Below are 19,401 nucleotides of genomic sequence, written 5' to 3'. Positions count from 1 at the left end.
AGCGGGTTGTCTAGAAGACACAGAGGCTGCAAAGAGATTTAGATAGGTTAAGCGAATGGGCTAAGATTTGGCAGATGGAATACAATGTCGGAAAATGTGAGGTCATCCACCTTGGAAAAAAAAAGTAAAAGGGAATATTATTTGAATGGGAGAAATTACAACATGCTGCGTGCGGTGCAGAGGGACCTGGGGGTCCTTGTGTCTGAATCCCAAAAAGTTAGTTTGCAGGTGCAGCAGGTAATCAGGAAGGCAAATGGAATTCATTGCGAGAGGGATGGAGTACAAAAGCAGGGAGATCCTGCTACAACTGTATAGGGTATTGGTAAGGCCGCACCTGGAGTACTGCGTGCAGTTTTGGTCACCTTACTTAAGGAAGGATATACTAGCTTTGGAGGGGGTAGAGAGACGATTCATTAGGCTGATTCCGGAGATGAGAGGGTTACCTTATGATGATAGATTGAGGAGACTGGGTCTTTACTCGTTGGAGTTCAGAAGGATGAGGGATGATCTTATAGAAACATTTAAAATAATGAAAGGGATAGACAAGATAGAGGCAGAGAGGTTGTTTCCACTGGTCGGGGAGACTAGAACTAGGGGGCACAGCTTCAAAATACGGGGGAGCCAATTTAAAACCGAGTTGAGAAGGAATTTCTTCTCCCAGAGGGTTGTGAATCTGTGGAATTCTCCACCCAAGGAAGCAGTTGAGGTTAGCTCATTGAATGTATTCAAATCACAGATGGATAGATTTTTAACCAATAAGGGAATTAAGGGTTACGGGGAGCGGGCGGGCAAGTGGAGCTGAGTCCACGGCCAGATCAGCCATGATCTTGTTGAATGGCGGAGCAGGCTCGAAGGGCTAAATGGCCTACTCCTGTTCCTAATTCTTTTGTTCTTATGTTCTTATGTAAGGTGAATAAAGAAAGAAAGAAATTACATTTATGGAAAGAGGCAGGAGAGAGGGGTTTCAAGAGAAAAGAAGGTGGTGATTTACATAATGTGTGTATATATATATATATATAAAAACCTCATTGTCAATGATATTTCCAATATTCTGGGTCGACTACTAGAGAATCAATTAAAATTGTGCTGTGGGGAAATTTTTTTTCAAAATTTGTTCCGGGATGTGGGTGTCGCTGGCAAAGCCAGCATTTATTGCCCATCCCTAATTGCCCTTGAGAAGTTGGTGGCAAGCTGCCTTCATGAACTTCTGCAGTCCTTGTGGTGAAGGGAGTCCCACAGTGCTGTTTCGGAAGGAGTTCCAGGATTTTGACTCATGACGATGAAGGAATGCCAATATATTTCCAAGTTAGGATCGTGTGTAACTTGGAGCGGAACTTGCAGATGATGGTGCTCCCATGCTTCTGCTGCCCTTATCCTTCTAGGTGGTAGAGATCGCGGGTTTGGGAGGTGCTGCCGAGGAAACCGTTGCAAGTTGCTGCAGTGGATTTTGTAGATGGTACACACGGTGCGCCAGTTGTGGAGGGAGTGAATATTTAAGGTGGTGGATGGAGTGCCAATCAGGCGGGCTGCTTTGTCCTGGATGTTGTCGAGCTTCTTGAGTGTTGACGGAGCTACACACATTCAGGTAAGTGGAGGGTTTTCCATCACACTCCTGACTTGTGCCTCGTAGATGGTGGAAAGGCTTTGGGGAATCAGGACACTCACCAGAAAATACCCAGCCTCTGATCTGCTCTTGTTGCCACAGTATTTATGTGGCTGGTCCAGTTAAGCTTCTGGTCAATGGTGAGCCCCGGGATGTTGATAGTAGGGGATTTGCTGATGGCCATGCCGTTAAATATCAAGGAGAGGTGGTTAGACTCTAGCTTGTTGGAGATGGTCATTGCCTGGCACTTGTGTGGCGCAAATGTTACTTGCCACTTATCAGCCTAAGCCTGAAGATGATCCAGGTCTTGCTGCATGCGGGCAGGGACTGCTTCATTTTCGAAGAGTTGCAAATGGAACTGAACACTGTGCAGCCATCAGCGAACATCCCCACTTCTGACATTATGATGGAGGGAAGGTCATTGATGAAGCAATTGAAGTTGGTTGGGCCGAGGACACGTCCCTGAGGAACTCCTATAGTGATGTCCTGGGGCTGGGATGATTGACCTCCAACAGCCACAACCATCTTCCTTTGTGCTAGGTATGACTAGCCAGTGGAGAGTCTTCCCCCTGATTCACATTGACTTCAATTTTACTGGGGCTCCTTGGTGCCACACTCAGTCAAATGCTGTCTTGATGTCAAGGGCAGTCACCCTCACCTCACCTCTGGAACTCAGCTCTCTTGTCCATGTTTGGACCAAGGCTGTAATGAGGTCTGGAGCCAAATGGTCCTGGTGGAATCCAAACTGAGCATCGGTGAGCAGGTTATTGGTGAGTAAATGCTGCTTGATAGCACTGTCGTCGACACCTTCCATCACTTTGCTGATGATTGAGTGTAGACTGATGGGACGGTAATTGGCTGGATTGGATTTGTCCTGCTTTTTGTGGACAGGACATACCTGGACAGTTTTCCACATTGTCGGGTAGATACCAGTGTTATAGCTATACTGGAACAGTTTGGCTAGACTAGCGGCTAATTCTGGAGCACAAGTCTTTAGGACGAAATTCTGGGATGTTGTTGGGACCCATAGCCTTTGCTGTATCCAGTGCACTTAGCCACCTCTTAATATCATGTGAAGTGAATCGAATTGGCTGAAGACTTACTACTGTAATGTTGGGGAGCTCAGGAAAAGGCTTATATGGATCATCCACTCAGCACTTCTAGCTGAAGGTGGTTGCAAATGTTTCAGCCTTGTCTTTTGCACTTGCATGCTGGGCTCTGCCATCATTCATGGAGCCTCCTCCCCCCGTTAGTTGTTTAATTGTCCAGCATCATTCACAACTGGATGTGGCAGAACTGCAGAGCTTTGATCTGATCCGTTGAATGTGGGATCGCTTAATTCTGTTGATAGCATGCTGCTTCTACTGAATAGCATGCATGTAGTCTGCAATATAGAACTCTATCTAATGGACTACTGTGGTAATGCAACACCTGCTGTAAATACAAGAAAAGGGTCAAAGTTCCTGTAGAACTATCTTGTGTGTGGTGTTTGTGATGTTGTAAAGAATATATCTCATTTGGTGAGTGAGGATGAGATTTTTGGATTCCTTAATTGAAACTTTTGTAGGTGAATGATCCAGCCAACCAACAGAGCAACTTTGAGAGATACTTTGTTTTGCAGAACATCTAATAATCCAAGGTAAATTAAAAGCACACTTGGCTGAACTGAAGAGTTCAAATGACCGCGCCTATGGTAATAATAATGCGCTTGGGTGAGTTCCATCACTACCGAGAAACTTTCGGTGCATATGTGGTGCGGCTAGAAATGTTTTTCACTGCAAATAATATTGTCGAAGTCCCCAATGATGAAAACCATAACTGGGTGGTTTTAGAAAGAACTAAAACCAGCCATGACGTGTATGAAACCCTGAAAAACTTGCTTGTCCCTGTCAAGCTAAAGGACATGTCACTGACGGAGAACAGCACTACAGTCCTGAGCCCCTGGAAATTGCTGAATGTTATCATTTTGGAACATCAAATCAGTTGAATAATGAGAGTATCAGTGAGTACATTATAGCATTAAAAAAGCTATCCATTCACTGTCATTTCGTGACCGCTTTGTCTGTGGGATGAAAAATGAAGCAATCAGAAGAAAGTTATTGACAACCAATAACTTAACTTTTGATTTAGCTTGTCAGACAGCTATGTCAATGGATATGGCCGACCAATACTCCCGAGAATTTCACGTCATTTCCAGTCGTCAGACAACCAAGGTGAATCGCCTGCAGGTTGGAAGTAAAAGGCAGTTGGGCCTCAAGGCCTCAGCAACCAGTACATTAAAATTGTGGGACAACACCTCGCTCAAAGCTGTCCATATTTGAAGGCAGAGTGTTTCTTCTGCAAGAAAACTGGGCATCTTGCAAAGGCATGCCGACTGAAGAGTAAAACTATGTTCAAGGCTATAAGTAGAAATCACCAGACACTACATAGCATTGAAGAGAAGCAACAGGACGAGGAGGTTCTGGAGCTACACGTCATCAGGAACACGAGGGTATCTTAACAGCAATTCGCAAAGTATCGTCATCCAAGTAGACATTGCAGGAACCAGGAGACCCATGGAAATTGACACTTGGTGCATCTATCAGCATAGTACTGGAATCGCTATATCTTGACAAGTTGAGTGATTTTCCGATGGAGAAGTCGAAGATAGAGCTGCGAGGCTACTCAGGAGAGCAAGTCCCTGTGGTAGGATGTATCACTGTACCAGTGAAATACAAGGATCAGTTTCAGAGCTTGCTTCTCTTATTAGTGGCAGGAGACAAGCCTGCCTTAATAGGTAAAAATTGGTTGGGATCCCTAAAGCTGGATTAGAATGAGATTTTTCGTGTTGAAACGAGATTTGCATTGAAGGATGATATCATCAAACAGTATCCAAAGGTATTTCGCGAAACAGGCAGTCCGATCCAAGACTTCAAGGCGAGTGTCAGAATGCAGAGGATGCAAGACCAGTTTATTGCAGGCCACATCCCGTACCATATGCAATCGAGGAGAAAGTTGAGCAAAAACTCAAAAGACTAGATCTAAGTAATTGGGCTACACCCATTGTTGTTGAACCTAAGTCAGAAGGTAAGGTTGTGTGGTGATTATAAAGTAACCATAAACTAGATAATCTACCCAGTACATTGCCAAATATAGAAGATTTGTTCACAACACTGACAGTTAGTCAGATCTTATCAAAGTTAGATCTCACAAATACCTACTTACAACTTGAACTAGATGAGGAGTCCAAGTCATGCTTGACTATAAATACTCATCTAGGCCTATATCAATTTAATAGGCTACCATTTGGAGTGTCTTCTGCCCCCGCCATAATCCGAGGGGTGATGAACCAGGCATTGAAGGGGTAGTATGTTATTCAGATGACATACTCATTTCAGCATCAAACTGGTAAATCCATAATAACATGTTGAGTGAAGTGATCAAACGGCTAGAGAGGCATAGAGTACGAGTGACTGCTCGCAAGCGTGAGTTATTTCAAAACTCATTGGAGTACTTAGGGCACAGAGTAGACAAAGATGGTTTACATCCAACCAAGGGAAAGCTGGATGCAATCAGAAATGCACCCACTCCCAAGAATGTCAGTGAACTTCGATCATTTTTGGGTCTTTTGAACTATTATGGGAAGTTCCAACCAAATTTGGCTACAGTGTTACATCCATTGAATGAGCTGTTGAAAAAACAGGTCCATTGGAAGTGGTCAAAGGAATGTGACGCAGCATTCAAAGAGTGTAAAAGCCAGGTGATAGATGGTAATTAGCAGGAGGTTTCCTTGCCCATGCTTGACCTGAAATCCGAGACTTCATGGGGTCTGGAGTCAATGTTGAGGATTCCCAGGGCCACTCCCTCATAGGGTGCCGTCACCTCGGGTAGGTCTGTCCTGCCAGTGGGACAGGACATACACAGGGATGGTGATGGAGGAGTCTGGTACATTGGCTGAAAGGTATGATTCTGTGAGTATGACTATGTCAGGCTGGTGCTTGACTAGTCTGTGGGAAAGCTCTCCCAATTTTGGCACAAGTCCCCAGATGTTAGTGAGGAGGACTTTGCAGGAACGACTGGGTGTGCCTTTGCCGTGTCCGAAGCTAGTGCCGAGGTCGATGCTAGGTGGTCCATCCAGTTTTATTTTTAATATTTCTTGTAGCAGTTTGTTACAGTGAGTGTCTTGCTAAGCCATTTCAGGGGGCAGTTTAAAGTCAACCATATTGCTGTGGGTCTGGAGTCACATATAGGCCAGACCGGGTAAGGATGGCAGATTTCCTTCCCTAAAGGACATTAGTGAACCAGATGGGTTTTTACAACAATCTGGTAGTTTCATAGTCACCATTACTAGCTTTTTATTCCAGAATTATTTAATTAACAGATTTATTTACCGTATATACTCGCGTATCCTGCGATCTCGCGTATCATGCGACCCCTAAATTTTCGTCCCCAAAACATGATTTTACCATATATCTCATGTATCATGCGAGTCACTTTTATGAGATCGAATACAGACCTTAACATGAAACATCGAGTGGATTCTGCTCACTCTCCGTACTCTCTCTCCGTGCTCTCTCTCCGTGCTCTCTCTCCGTACTCTCTCCCCGTACTCTCTCCCCGTACTCTCTCTCCGTGCTCTCTCTCCATACTCTCCCCCCCAGACCTCCGCGACTCTCTCTCCCCCCCAGACCTCCGCGACTCTCTCTCCCCCCCCGACCTCCGCGACTCTCTCTCCACCCCCGACCTCCGCGACTCTCTCTCCCCCTCCGACCTCCGCGACTCTCTCTCCCCCCCCGACCTCCGCGACTCTCTCTCCCCCCCCCGACCTCCGCGACTCTCTCTCCCCCCCCCGACCTCCGCGACTCTCTCTCCCCCCCCGACCTCCGCGACTTTCTCTCCCCCCCCGACCTACGCGACTCTCTCCCCCCCCGACCTCCGCGACTCTCTCTCCCCCCCCCGACCTACGCGACTCTCTCCCCCCCCGACCTCCGCGACTCTCTCTCCCCCCCCGACCTCCGCGACTCTCTCTCCCCCCCCGACCTACGCGACTCTCTCCCCCCCCGACCTCCGCGACTCTCTCTCCCCCCCCCGACCTACGCGACTCTCTCCCCCCCCGACCTCCGCGACTCTCTCCCCCCCCCGACCTCCGCGACTCTCTCTCCCCCCCGACCTCCGCGACTCTCTCTCCCCCCCCGACCTCCGCGACTCTCTCTCCCCCCCCGACCTCCGCGACTCTCTCTCCCCCCCCAACCTACGCGGCTCTCTCCCCCCCGACCTCCGCGACTCTCTCCCCCCCCGACCTCCGCGACTCTCTCTCCCCCCCGACCTCCGCGACTCTCTCTCCCCCCCCGACCTACGCGACTCTCTCTCCCCCCCCGACCTACGCGACTCTCTCCCCCCCGACCTCCGCGACTCTCTCCCCCCCGACCTCCGCGACTCTCTCTCCCCCCCCGACCTCCGCGAATCTCTCTCCCCCCCCAACCTACGCGACTCTCTCCCCCCCGACCTCCGCGACTCTCTCCCCCCCCGACCTCCGCGACTCTCTCTCCCCCCCGACCTCCGCGACTCTCTCTCCCCCCCCGACCTACGCGACTCTCTCTCCCCCCCCGACCTACGCGACTCTCTCCCCCCCGACCTCCGCGACTCTTTCCCCCCCCGACCTCCGCGACTCTCTCTCCCCCCCGACCTCCGCGACTCTCTCTCCCCCCCGACCTCCGCGACTCTCTCTCCCCCGACCTCCGCGAATCTCTCTCCCCCCCCCGACCTCCGCGACTCTCTCCCCCCCCGACCTCTGCGACTCTCTCTCCCCCCCGACCTCCGCGACTCTGTCTCCCCCCCCGACCTCCGCGACTCTCTCTCCCCCCCCCCCCGACCTCCGCGACTCTCTCTCCCCCTGAAGAGAAGAATTTCAGCAGGAGTCAAATGGATTTTTTTTTGCATTGGGAGGATGTAGTTAGTGGTGTGCTGCAGGAACTTGGCTTGTTTTCCACATAAACTAATGATTTGGTCATGTGTATCGAGGAACTAATATCAACCAGGGATATTCGATTTACAACCATCATGGAGAGTGAGAGGAGAAACCAAGAGAAATGTCTTTACATAGAGGATTGTTGGAGCATGCCGAGATTCAGCGTGGATACGGTCTGCTTAACAGCCTAACAGCCTAATCTTGGCCAGCACTTCACACCCGCAAATTTTGTATCTCGCGTATCATGCGACCCCCCAAATTTAGGTTACAATTTAAGTCTTCAAAAGTCGCATGATACGCGAGTATATACGGTAATTAACTGTATTTATATGCCACAGCTGTTGTGGGATTTAAACTTACGTGTCCGGATTATTAGTGCAGGCTTCTGGATTACTAGGTCCATAATTTAACCAAAATATTACCGTTCCCGATTTAGTTCAGTGTGTAAAGTAGTAGTTCTTCCATTGTGTCAAGGCTGTCAATTTGTAGCTGCAGGTTCCATTCTTCCATAAGTTGACTCGATTTCCCAAGCAGCATTTGTTAAAGTGATTAATGTAATCGACTGCTGTGCCTGTCATTCTAGCTGATGTGAAGGAGAGGGGGACTGGCTGTAATAGGTCATAGATAAAGTCAATATTTCAAAATACATTGGATTCAATTTTCCTCATTGCCAATTTTTGACTCCCAGGAGGATTATCAGCCGATTTTTTTTGTGCCTGATTGCGGCGGGAAAAAAAGTTGCAACTTTCGCCAAAGTAAAATGTCATTTTGACGCTGCGGTACCCGAAGTTAAATCTGGGGGTGGAGCTTCAAGTCTGGGCCAAAAGCTGAGGTTGCCAGGGTAACGAGAGACACACTGAGGGAGGTTGCCAGGGTAACGAGAGACACACTGAGGGCTGAAGCTCCACCTACCTGTGAAGTTCCATGGCCAGGGCTTGCGACGGAGGTGGGGGGGATTGGCCAGGATTGAAGTGGGACCGGGAATGGGGGGGGGGGGGGAGGTGCAATCGGACCGGGATTGAAGCGGGACCAGGAGCAGGGGGGGCCATTCGGCCTGGAATTGCAGCGGGACCAGTCTTCTTTAATGTAAAGAGATGCAAGGAACGTACTAAACATGATCATTATAATCTATATTTATGAACAAGACTAAACTGCAAAGAAACAGCTCCGATACAGACCTGAGGGCCAATTTCCTTAACTTAATGCAGATTTTTTTGATTAGTACTTAAGGCCACTCTGCGCCGTCCTTAAAGAAAAAAAATAATTTTTTAAAAATTGTTTTAAAATTGTTGTTGGGGAAAATCGCTTAAATGGCCAAAAACGGCGCGGAAATCAGTTTTCACCCAGAACTGCGCCAAAAAATCCGGCACTGACAGTTGCCGCCGGCATACAAACTTTGAGGAAAGTAGCAAAATCAAGATTGCTCAAAAAAAAATCAGCGGACGCCAAAAAAACAGCGCCCACTGGTGGCGAAAATTGAGCCCTTTCTTCTTTAAACAAAAAGTACCCATGTATAAACTGAAATGTCAATTTATCTAAGACTATTGTTTCAACTAACACTTCAAAAAATATTAATACAGTGAATCTATTATACTTTTCTACAGAATCAGATGACCAGAATTATAGAGTTCGTGCTGTTCATGCACTGGCTTATAAACTACCAGAAAAGAACAGAGAGATGCTCGACCTTTTGCTAAAACATTTGGTGAAGTGAGTAGTTGCATCTTTCTTTAGCCATTACAAGATTTCTGCAAAGGTGATCATGCTCATCTAATTTATGTTGCATTTTAGAAATGTAATTTAACAGATTTAAGATGTAATTTGTTGTTCTTTAATACTGTTCATAATTTCACTATCTAGCAATGTTAAAAAAATCACTCAAATAAAATCTAGCTGATGATAATGGATACTTTGGAGTTAATTGAATGGTCTAATCTTATTGAAGGATACAGGTAATGCCAGTAATGGCAAGAGTGAAGTTTGAGTAATTTAGTAACATCCAATGATTACTTCCAATCAAATTAATCTTCAAATCTTCAACTGAAGTCTTAATTTTAAAGTAAAAATTCCACTGTTTATTGTTTCAGCAGGTTGATCTGCAAGCTTTTTTCATTGCTTGTATGTTAAAGTTAAATATTTTTTGCAATAATTTCTCGATTGATGTTGGCCATAATGTTGGCTGTGACTCAAATTTGATAAGGTTTCAAAAAAAGAATGTTAACTGCTCTATTTTCACTTCATAATGAATTAGCAACATTTACTAGATGTAGTATTTTACAGAGAATAATAGATGACTGGGAGCTTATCACAAGGCTGTGACTAAAATAGTCTTTTGTTCATTGTAATACATATATCCTTTTTTGTGCTGGTGATTTTTCCAATTCTAGTTTACCAATTGCGTTCATACCTTGCATTACCTCTGACAAAAATTAAGTACTTTTGTCCTTAATTTTTGTTAGCTCTTTTCAGTGAGCTTCTTTGCTTAAAAAAAGGTTCTATTAATAAAGATAACACCCTCAAAATGGCTTCTGCATTTGCAAACTGGAAGGATGGCTCCTAATCTATTGAATCTGCATCAAGTACATAAGGAAAATGACAGTCAATATGGTTAATTGCAAACTAATGGCTTATCTAGATAAAGTACCAAGACAGGTGACATTATAATGGGGAACAAGGAAATGGCAGAGATTTTAAACAAATACTTTGCATCACAGTAGAAGACAAAAAAAGCATACCAAAATAATGGGGAACAAAGAGGTTAATAAGAGTGAAGAACTTAAAGTAATTAATATCAGTACAGAAAACGTACATGAGAAACTAATGGGGCTAAATGCTGACAAATCCTCATGACCTGATTGCCTACATCATCGGGTTCTAAAATAGGTGGCTGCAGAGATAACGGATGTATTAGTTGTGATCTTGCAAAATTCTCTAGATTCAGGAACAGTCCCAGTGGATTGGAAATTGCAAATGTAACCCTGTTATTCAAGAAAAGAGGGAGAGAGAGAATAGGGAATGATAGGCCAGTTAGCCTGATAGCAGTCATCAAGAAAATGCTGGAATCCATTATTAAGGAAGTGGTAATTGGGTTCTTAGATAATCATAACATGATTAGGTAGAGTCAACATGGTTTTATGAAAGGAAATCATGTTTGACAAATTTATTAGTTTTTTGAGGATGTAACTAGCAGGGTAGATAAAGGGAAACCAGTGCATGTAGTATATTTGAATTTCTAAAAGGCATTTGATAAGGTGCCACATAAAAATTTGTTTAGCAAGATAAGAGCAAATGGGGTCAGGGGTTATGTATTAGCATGAGCACCAAGCTCATGGTCTACAGGGCTGTAGTGATACCCGCCCTCCTGTATGGCTCAGAGATGTGGACCATATACAGTAAACACCTCAAATCGCTGGAGAAATATCACCAACGATGTTTCCGCAAGAACCTGCAAATCCCCTGGGAGGACAGACGCACCAATGTTAGCGTCCTCCATCAGGCCAACATCCCCAGCATCGAAGCACTGACCACACTCAACCAGTTCCGTTGGGCGGGCCACATTGTTCGCATGCCTGACACAAAACTCCCAAAGCATGCGCTCTACTCGGAACTCCCACACGGCAAGCGAGCCCCAGGTGGGGCAGAGGAAACGTTTCAAGGACACCCTCAAAGCCTCCTTGATAAAATGCAATATCCCCACCGACACCTGGGAGTCCCTGGCCAAAGACCGCCCTAAGTGGAGGAAGAGCATCTGGGAGGGCGCTGAGCACCTCGAGTCTCGTCGTCGAGAGCAAGCGCAGGCGGCAGAATGAGCATGCGGCAAACCAGTCTTCCCACCTCTTTTCCCCCCACCCCGCTCCACCCCGCCCCCCCCCCTCCCTTCAACGACTGTCTGTCCCACCTGTGACATAGACTGCAATTCCCATATTGGACTGTTCAGTCACCTAAGAACTCACTTTTAGAGTGGAAGCAAGTCTTCCACGATTTCGAGGGACTAGCTTGGTTATCCATGATTAGCGTGGATAAAAGATTGGTTAATAGACAGAAAACAGATGAGGAATAAATGGATAATTTTTCGGTTGGCAGGCTGTAACAAGTGGGGTGCCGCAAAGATCAGTGCTTGGGCCTCAGCTATTTATAATCTATATTAATGACTTGGATGAAGGGACTGAGTGTAATATATCCAAGTTTGCTGTTGATACAGAACTAGATGAGAAAGTAAGATGTGAGAAGGACACAAAGAGACTGCAAAAAGATATAGACAGGTTAAGTGAGTGGGCAATAATGTGGCAGATGGAGTATAATGTGGGGAAATGTGAGGTTATTCACTTTGGGAGGAAGAATAGAAAAGCAGAATATTTTTTAAATGGTGAGAAACTATTAAATATGGCATTCAGAGAGATTTAGGTGTCCTAGTACAAGAAACAGAGGTTAGCATGCAGGTACAGCAAGCAATTAGGAAGGCAAATGGCACGTTGGTCTTTATTGTTAGAGGGTTGGAGTACAAGACTAAGAAAGTCTTACTATAATTGTACAGGGCTCTGGTGAGGCCAATCTGGAGGACTGTACAGTTTTCATCTCCTTATCTGAGAAAATGCATACATGCCTTGGCGGCGGTGCAACAAAGGTTTACTAGATTGATTCTTGGATGAGAGGCATCTCCTATGAGGAGAGATTGATTAGATTCAGCCTATATTCTCTGGAGTTTAGAAAAATGAGAGGTGATCTCATTGAAACATATAAGATTCTGAGGGGTTTAACAGGATAAATGCTGAGAGATTGTTTCCCCTGGCTGGATGGACTTAAGATTGAGATGAGGGTTGTGAATCTCTGGAATTCTTTGAAAGTGCTGTGGATGCTCAGTCATTAAGTATATTCAAGGCTGAGATAGATAGATTTTTGGCCTCCAGAGGAATCGAGGAATATGAGGATAGGGCAGGAAAGCGGAGTTGAGGTTGAAGATCAGACATGGTTCTTGAATAGCGGAGCTGGCTCGATGGGCCACATGGCCTACTCCTGCTCTTAATTCTTATGTTCTTGCATGTAGAAATAATTGACATATATTACCCAACTTTTAACAACATAATCTAATCAGAATAGTCTGACTTGTGAAACCACGGGCATGCTTTATGCACATGTTGGAAACTTGCTGTCCATTGTTAAAGAAGTTTTATTTGTTCTCAGAATGTGGGTAATGTTGGCATGGTCATATTTATTACCAATCCTTATTGAGAAAGTGGTTTTAGGCCTTTTGCGAAAGCGATTGCTTTCACAGCTGAGTTTCTTGCTAGACCAGGTCAGAAGGCATTAAATAGTGTATTTTTTATTCATTCATGGGATGTGGGCACCTCTGGCGAGGCCAGCATTTATTGCATCCCTAATTGCCCTTGAGAAGGTGATGGTGAGTCCATGTGGCGAAGGGACTCCCACAGTATGTTTAGGGAGGGAGCTTGAGGATTCTGAACCAGTGACGATGAAGGAACGGTGATATATTTCCAAGTCAGGATGGTGTGTGTCTTGGAGGGGGACGTGGAGATGGTGCTGTTCCCATGCACCTGCTGCCCTTGTACTTCTAGGTGGTGGAGGTCACGGGTTAGGGAAGTGCTGTCAAAGAAGCCTTGGCGAGTTTCTGGGGTGCATCTTGTAGATGGTGCACACTGCAGTCACGGCAGTGGTGGTGGAAGTGAATATTTAAGGTAGTACTTGGCATGCCAATCAAGCGGGCTACTTTGTCCTGGATGGTGTCAAGCTTCTTGAGTGTTATAAGAACATAAGAAATAGGAGCAGGAGTAGGCCATTTGGCCCCTTGAGCCTGCTCCGCATTCAATAAGATCATGGCTGATCTGATCATGGGCTCAGCTCCACTTCCCTGCCCGCTTCCCATAACCCTTTGCTCCCTTATTGCTTAAAAATCTGTTTATCTCCTCCTTAAATATATTCAATGACCCAGCCTCCACAGCTCTCTGGGGCAGAGAATTCCATAGATTTACAACGCTCTGAGAGAAGAAATTCCTCCTCATCTCAGTTTGAAATGGGCTTCCCCTTATTCTAAAACTATGTCCCCTAGTTCTAGATTCCCCCATGAGTGGAAACATCCCCTCTGCATTTACCTTGTTGAGCTCCCTCATTATCTTGTATGTCTCAATAAGATCACCTCTCATTCTTCTGAACTCCAATGAGTATAGGCCCAACCTGCTCAACGTTTCTTCATAAGTCAACCCCTTCATCTCCGGAATCAAGTGAGTGCACCTTCTCTGGACTGCCTCAAATGCAAGTATATCCCTCCTTAAATAAAGAAACCAAAACTATACACAGTACTCTGGGTGTGGCCTCACCAATACCCTGTACAGTTGTAGTAGGACTTCTCTGCTTTTATACTCCATCCCCCTTGCAATAAAGGCTAACATTCCATTTGCCTTCCTGATTACTTGCTGTACCTGCATACTAACTTTTTGTGTTTCATGCACAAGGACCCCCAGGTCCCTCCCTACTGCAGCATTTTGTAGTTTTTCTCCATTTAAATAATAATTTTCCTTATTTTTTTCTGCCAAAGTGGATAACCTCACATTTTCCCATATTATACTCCATCTGCCAAATTGTTGGAGCTGCACTCATCCAGGCAAGTAGAAGTGTTCTTACTCCTGACTTGTGCCCTGTAGATCTTGAAAAGGCTTTGGGGAGTCAGGAGGTGAGTCACTCGCCACAGAATGATCATCATCATAGGCAGTCCCTCAAAACGAGGATGACTTGCTTCCAAGCCAAAAGAGGATGAGTTCACAGGTGTTTCGAATGAAGGACTCGAACTACATCCTCAAGGGTGGAAGATGCCTGTGGGTGGATTTTTTTAATGTGTGATGGCCGTTGCACACCAGCCACCACACGGGCTTGACAGAGCTAGGTCTTGGTCCAGTGGCAAGGATTACCCAAGACAACTGGAGACCAGCTCTGCTGCATGGACCTAGTGTGCACACATATCGCAGTGTGGGCTGGCCCGTGCTGCCCCTGGGTCCCTGGCTCTGAACTCATGCCTCCCCTGGGCCCCGATCACATCCCTCCACAGTCTCTCGCCGCTCCTGCTGTATCTGCCCACGCTCCAATCACCGACCTGGACCTTGATGACATCACTCTTCGCTGCTGCCTCCTTCCTGCACCAGCTAGCGCTGCTCCCTGCAGTAGTATGCCTCCACACTGCTCCTGGGCCGCCGCACCTCCGCTCCTTTTATGGCCCTGACCTGCCGCTGGTGTTGTCATGCAGGTTGTGGCCGCCATGCTGCTCCCGGGCTGCCGCACCTCCACTCCTTTTATGGCTCCGACCTGCCGCTGGTGTTGTCATGCAGGTCGGGGCCTCCACATTGCTCCCGGGCCGCCGCACCTCCACTCCTTTTATGGCCCTGACCTGCCGCTGGTGTTCTCACGCAGGTCGGGGCCTCCACGCTGCTGCCGGCCCGCCACAGAATATCCAGCCTCTGACCTGCTCTGGTAGCCACAGTAATTATATTGCTGGTCCAGTTAAGTTTCTGGTCAATAGTGACCCCCACGATGTAGATGGTGGGGGATTCAACAATGGTAATGCTTTTGAATGTCAAGGAGAGGTGGTTAGATGCTCTTTTGTTGGAGATGGTTATTGCCTGGCACTTGTGTGGCGTAAATGTTACTTGCCATTTATCATGCCTAGCCTGAATGTTGTCCAGATCTTGCTGCATGTGGGCATGGACTGCTTCATTATCTGAGGAGTTGTGAATGGAACTGAACACTGTGCAATCATCAGCAAACAGACCCACTTCTGACCTTATGATTGAAGAAAGGTCATTGAAAAAGCAGCTGAAGATGGTTGTATCTAGAATCCTGCCCTGAGGAACTCCCGGACCAATATCCTTTGGCTGAGATGATTGAACTCCAACAACTACAACCATATTCCTTTGTACTAGGTGTGACTCCAGCCAGTGGAGAGTTCAATTTTACTAGGGCTCCTTGATGCCACCCTTGGTCAAATTCTGCCTTGATGTCAAAGGCAGTCACTCTCACCTCACCTTTGGAGTTTAGCTCCTTTGTGCATGTTTGGGCCAAGGCTGTAATGAGGTCTGGAGACAAGTGGTCCTGGTGGAACCCGAGCTGAGCAGCGATGAGCAGATTATTGGTGAGTAAGTACTGCTTAATTGCTTAATCCCCTTCCATCACGTGGTTGGATCGGATGTGACGGGACTGCAGAGCCTTGATCTGATCCGATGGTTATGGGATCGCTTAGCTCTGTCTTATAGCATGCTGCTTCCACTGTTTAGCATGCAGTAAGTAGTGTGGTACTAGAATCATGTGTGGGCCAGATTGGATAGGACTTTTTAGGACAATCTGTGTACATTGTTTTTAATCAATTTATATGTAGAAGGTACAGAAGTTAGCTTACATTTCCTTTGGAAATCCATATTGTATATTAAAAATCTTGAATCTGCATGATCTTTGTGCCATTTTTTTCCTATTACTTATTTAAATTTATTGTGTAAATACCAATTGTAAAGTTGTGTTTGTACTTTACACCCTCCCACCAGTGGTGGTTCTATAGCACCTCAGTTTTGCATGTCTTTCAGTGTATACTGCAGGGAAAACCCATGCTCCAACCAACTTTACAAGGGGAATTTTAGCCCCCAAAAATGAGTGTCTTGGGGTTGAGTGTTAAAAATTTGAACCTTATCTCCAACCTGCCCATTCCAGTTTTAACGGAGGCGGGATGGGGGTGGGCAGCCAACCCCCCTCCCAGGAGGTGGATTGACACTTTAAATATGATAATGAGGCTGGACGACAGGTTTAACTGTAGCCAGCTGGTACCCGGGCCTCAGGAATCCTGGTAGCAGTAGCGAGGTGAGGAGTGCTTCGGGGAGTAGGTCTTGTGGGCCAGGAGGAGCAGGAGTGCTTCCTCCGGGCTCCCCAAGCTCCCCCACCAGGGATCAGGGATCAGACGACCCCACCCCCCATCGCGGGGTCGGGGCTCGTACCTACCTGGGCTTGTAGCCTCTTGGTCAGCGTCCCCCGCCCGACTGGAAGGCAGCCTGTTAATCACGCTGACTTCCGGGCGGGGAACCTGTCCGTGACGTCACACACATGCCGTGGAGTTAAAACTCCACAGCACGCAGGGAAACCCAGACTTCCCGTTCCTAGCGGCTCACCAGGTAAAAATTCAGGTCTACTTTTATGCTTCCCAAATTAACTTAATTTATAATTAAAAAGCAAATCTTATCATATAAAATCAAAGGTTAGCACAAAATAAGGACAGAATGTAGATCTTTAAAATGGAAACTGAACTGCACCTGTGTGCACTGGCTCATTTATCCCAGCCTTCTGTAGAGAACATAAGAAATAGGAGCAGAAATAGGCCACTTGGCCCTTCGAGCCTGCTCCACCATTCAATAAGATCATGGCTGATCTTCTACCTCAACTCCACTTTCCCGCATTATTCCCATATCCCTTAATTCCCTTTGTTCCCAAACACATGGTCTTGAATTCCCTTATTTGACACCATGGACAATTTATTAATATTAACAATTAATTCTTACCTTTTCATGTCATCAGTCACTTGTACAGGATGGTTGCCCACCTGTTTAAGCTTAATTCTGTCTTATATTTGAGCTTTTGTTCCTCAATGATTTTCTTCCCTCCCCTTTTCTCCAGAAAGTTTTCACTTCTTGCTGGAATAGTTACAATAAGCCTTTCTGCTTCTTGTACCTAACAAAAAGTAGCCATTTTATAAGTTTGAATCTTAATGGTGAGTGTCAGCAAGCTATGCACTTAAAGAGCCATCACAGTTGTATCTCCATGTTTGAATCCCTTCAATCCGGTTTCTGACTCTGCCACAGTGTTGAAAAAGGAGTTAGATGAGGTCCTTACTGCTAGGGGGATCAAGGGGTATGGCGAGAAAGCAGGAATGGGGTACTGAAGTTGAATGTTCAGCCATGAACTCATTGAATGGCGGTGCAGGCTAGAAGGGCCGAATGGCCTACTCCTGCACCTATTTTCTATGTTTCTATGTTTCTATGAAACGGCTCTCATCAAAATCACAAATTGCATCCTTTGTGACTGTGTCAAAGGTAAGCTATCCATCCTCATCCTTCTTGACCTGACTGCAGCCTTTGACATGGCTGACCACTCTATCCTCCTCCAACACCTCTCCAGCTGGGTGGGACTGCACTCGCCTGATTCCATTCGTATCTTTCCAATCGTCGCCAGAAAATCACCTGCAATGGCTTTTCTTCCCACTCCTGCATCGTTACCTCTGGTGTCCCCCAAGGATCTATCCTTGGCCCCCTCTAATTTCTCTCGATGCTGCCCAATGGCGACATCATCTGAAAACACAGCATCAGTTTCCACATGTATGCTGACGACATACCACCACTTCGCTCGACCTCTCCATGGTCTCTAAATTGTCAGACTACATGTCCGACATCCAATACGGGATGAGCACAAATTTTCTCCAATTAACTATTGGGAAGACCGAAGCCATTATCTTCATTCCCCACCACAAACTCCGTTCCCGAGCCAACGGCTCCATCCCCCTCCCTAGCATCTGTCTGAGGCTGAACCAGACTGTTTACAACCTTAGTGTCATATTTGACCCTGAAATGAGCTTCCGACCACATTTCCGCAGCATAACTAAAACCACTATTTCCACCTCCGTAACATTGCCCGCCTCCGCCCTTGCCTCAGCTCATCTGCTGCTGAAACCCTCATCCGTGCCTTTGTTACCTCTAGACTTGACTACTGCAACGCATCCCTGGCTGGCCTCCCACATTCTACCCTCCGTAAACTTGAAGTCATCCAAAACTCAGCAACCTGTGTCCTAACTTGGTGTGTTCCATTCACCCATCACCCCTGTGCTCGCTGACCCACATTGGCTCCCGGTTAAGCAACGCCTCGATTTCAAAATTCTCATCCTTGCTTTCAAATTCCTCCATGACCTCGCCCCTCCCTATCTCTGTAACCTCCTCCAGATCCCCCCAATGCCCTGAGATGTCTGCACTCCTCAAATTCTGCCCTCCTGAGCATCCTTGATTATAATCGCTCAACCATTGGTGGCCGTGCCTTAAGCTGCCTAGGCCCTAAGCTCTGGAACTCCCTCCCGAAACCTCTCCACCTCTGTACCTCTCTTTCCTCCTTTAAGACACTCCTTAAAACCTACCTCTTTGACCAAGCTTTTGGTTATCTGCCGTAATTTCTTCTTGTTTGGCTCGGTGTCAAATTTTTGTCGTAAAACACTACTGTGCTGCACCTTGGGACGTTTTACTACGTTAAAGGCGCTATATAAATACAAGTTGTTGTATCTGACTCATTGTCATTTGACATACACAAGCATGCACTTCCAGTAAGTGTTGCTCGATAGCGACCAGAGCTGGGAGCCTTTGCTTATTTTCATCTGCATTATCCATGAGGTCCAACTGTAACATCTCTACCGGGTTAAGTAAATAAATGAGCGCTGACCAGGGATTGATCCTGGAATCTTTCAGGGAATTAAAATATGGTCTAGGAAAAGCAAAGAATCATATCCAGATTAAGCTGGTGCAGTGTAGAGATAGATCAGCAGATGCACTACAAGCTTCCAGTTCCGAAAATGTGCAATTGTGTTGAGCCGTCTGCAAAATAAATGTATACCCTAAAAACAGCTATGTGAGAAAAGAGAAGATATATAGAACATAAGAACATAAGAATTCGGAACAGGAGAAGGCCATCTAGCCCCTCGAGCCTGCTCCGCTATTCAACAAGATCATGGCTGATCTGGCCATGGACTCAGCTCCACTTACCCGCCCGCTCCCCGTAACCCTTAATTCCCTTATTGGTTAAAAATCTATCTATCTGTGACTTGAATACATTC

The 19,401-nt window shown here is 46.3% G+C and overlaps 1 protein-coding gene across 2 annotated transcripts in view; it reads left to right on the top strand.

The window, feature by feature from the left end:
• Positions 1-19,401, top strand: part of LOC139275038 (rho GTPase-activating protein 42-like) — a 608,898-nt gene that overhangs the window by 528,742 nt on the left and 60,755 nt on the right. For both annotated transcript variants that reach the window (XM_070891940.1, XM_070891941.1), the window contains exon 17: positions 9,155-9,260. In XM_070891940.1, the coding sequence (XP_070748041.1) occupies positions 9,155-9,260 (106 nt within the window). The remainder of the gene's footprint in view (positions 1-9,154; positions 9,261-19,401) is intronic.

This window comes from Pristiophorus japonicus, chromosome 10 (assembly GCF_044704955.1).
Source record: "Pristiophorus japonicus isolate sPriJap1 chromosome 10, sPriJap1.hap1, whole genome shotgun sequence".
In the NCBI taxonomy this organism is placed as follows: domain Eukaryota; kingdom Metazoa; phylum Chordata; class Chondrichthyes; family Pristiophoridae; genus Pristiophorus; species Pristiophorus japonicus.
The sequence above is the reverse complement of the archived record's forward strand: the minus strand, read 5'-3'. Positions and strand labels throughout refer to the sequence as shown.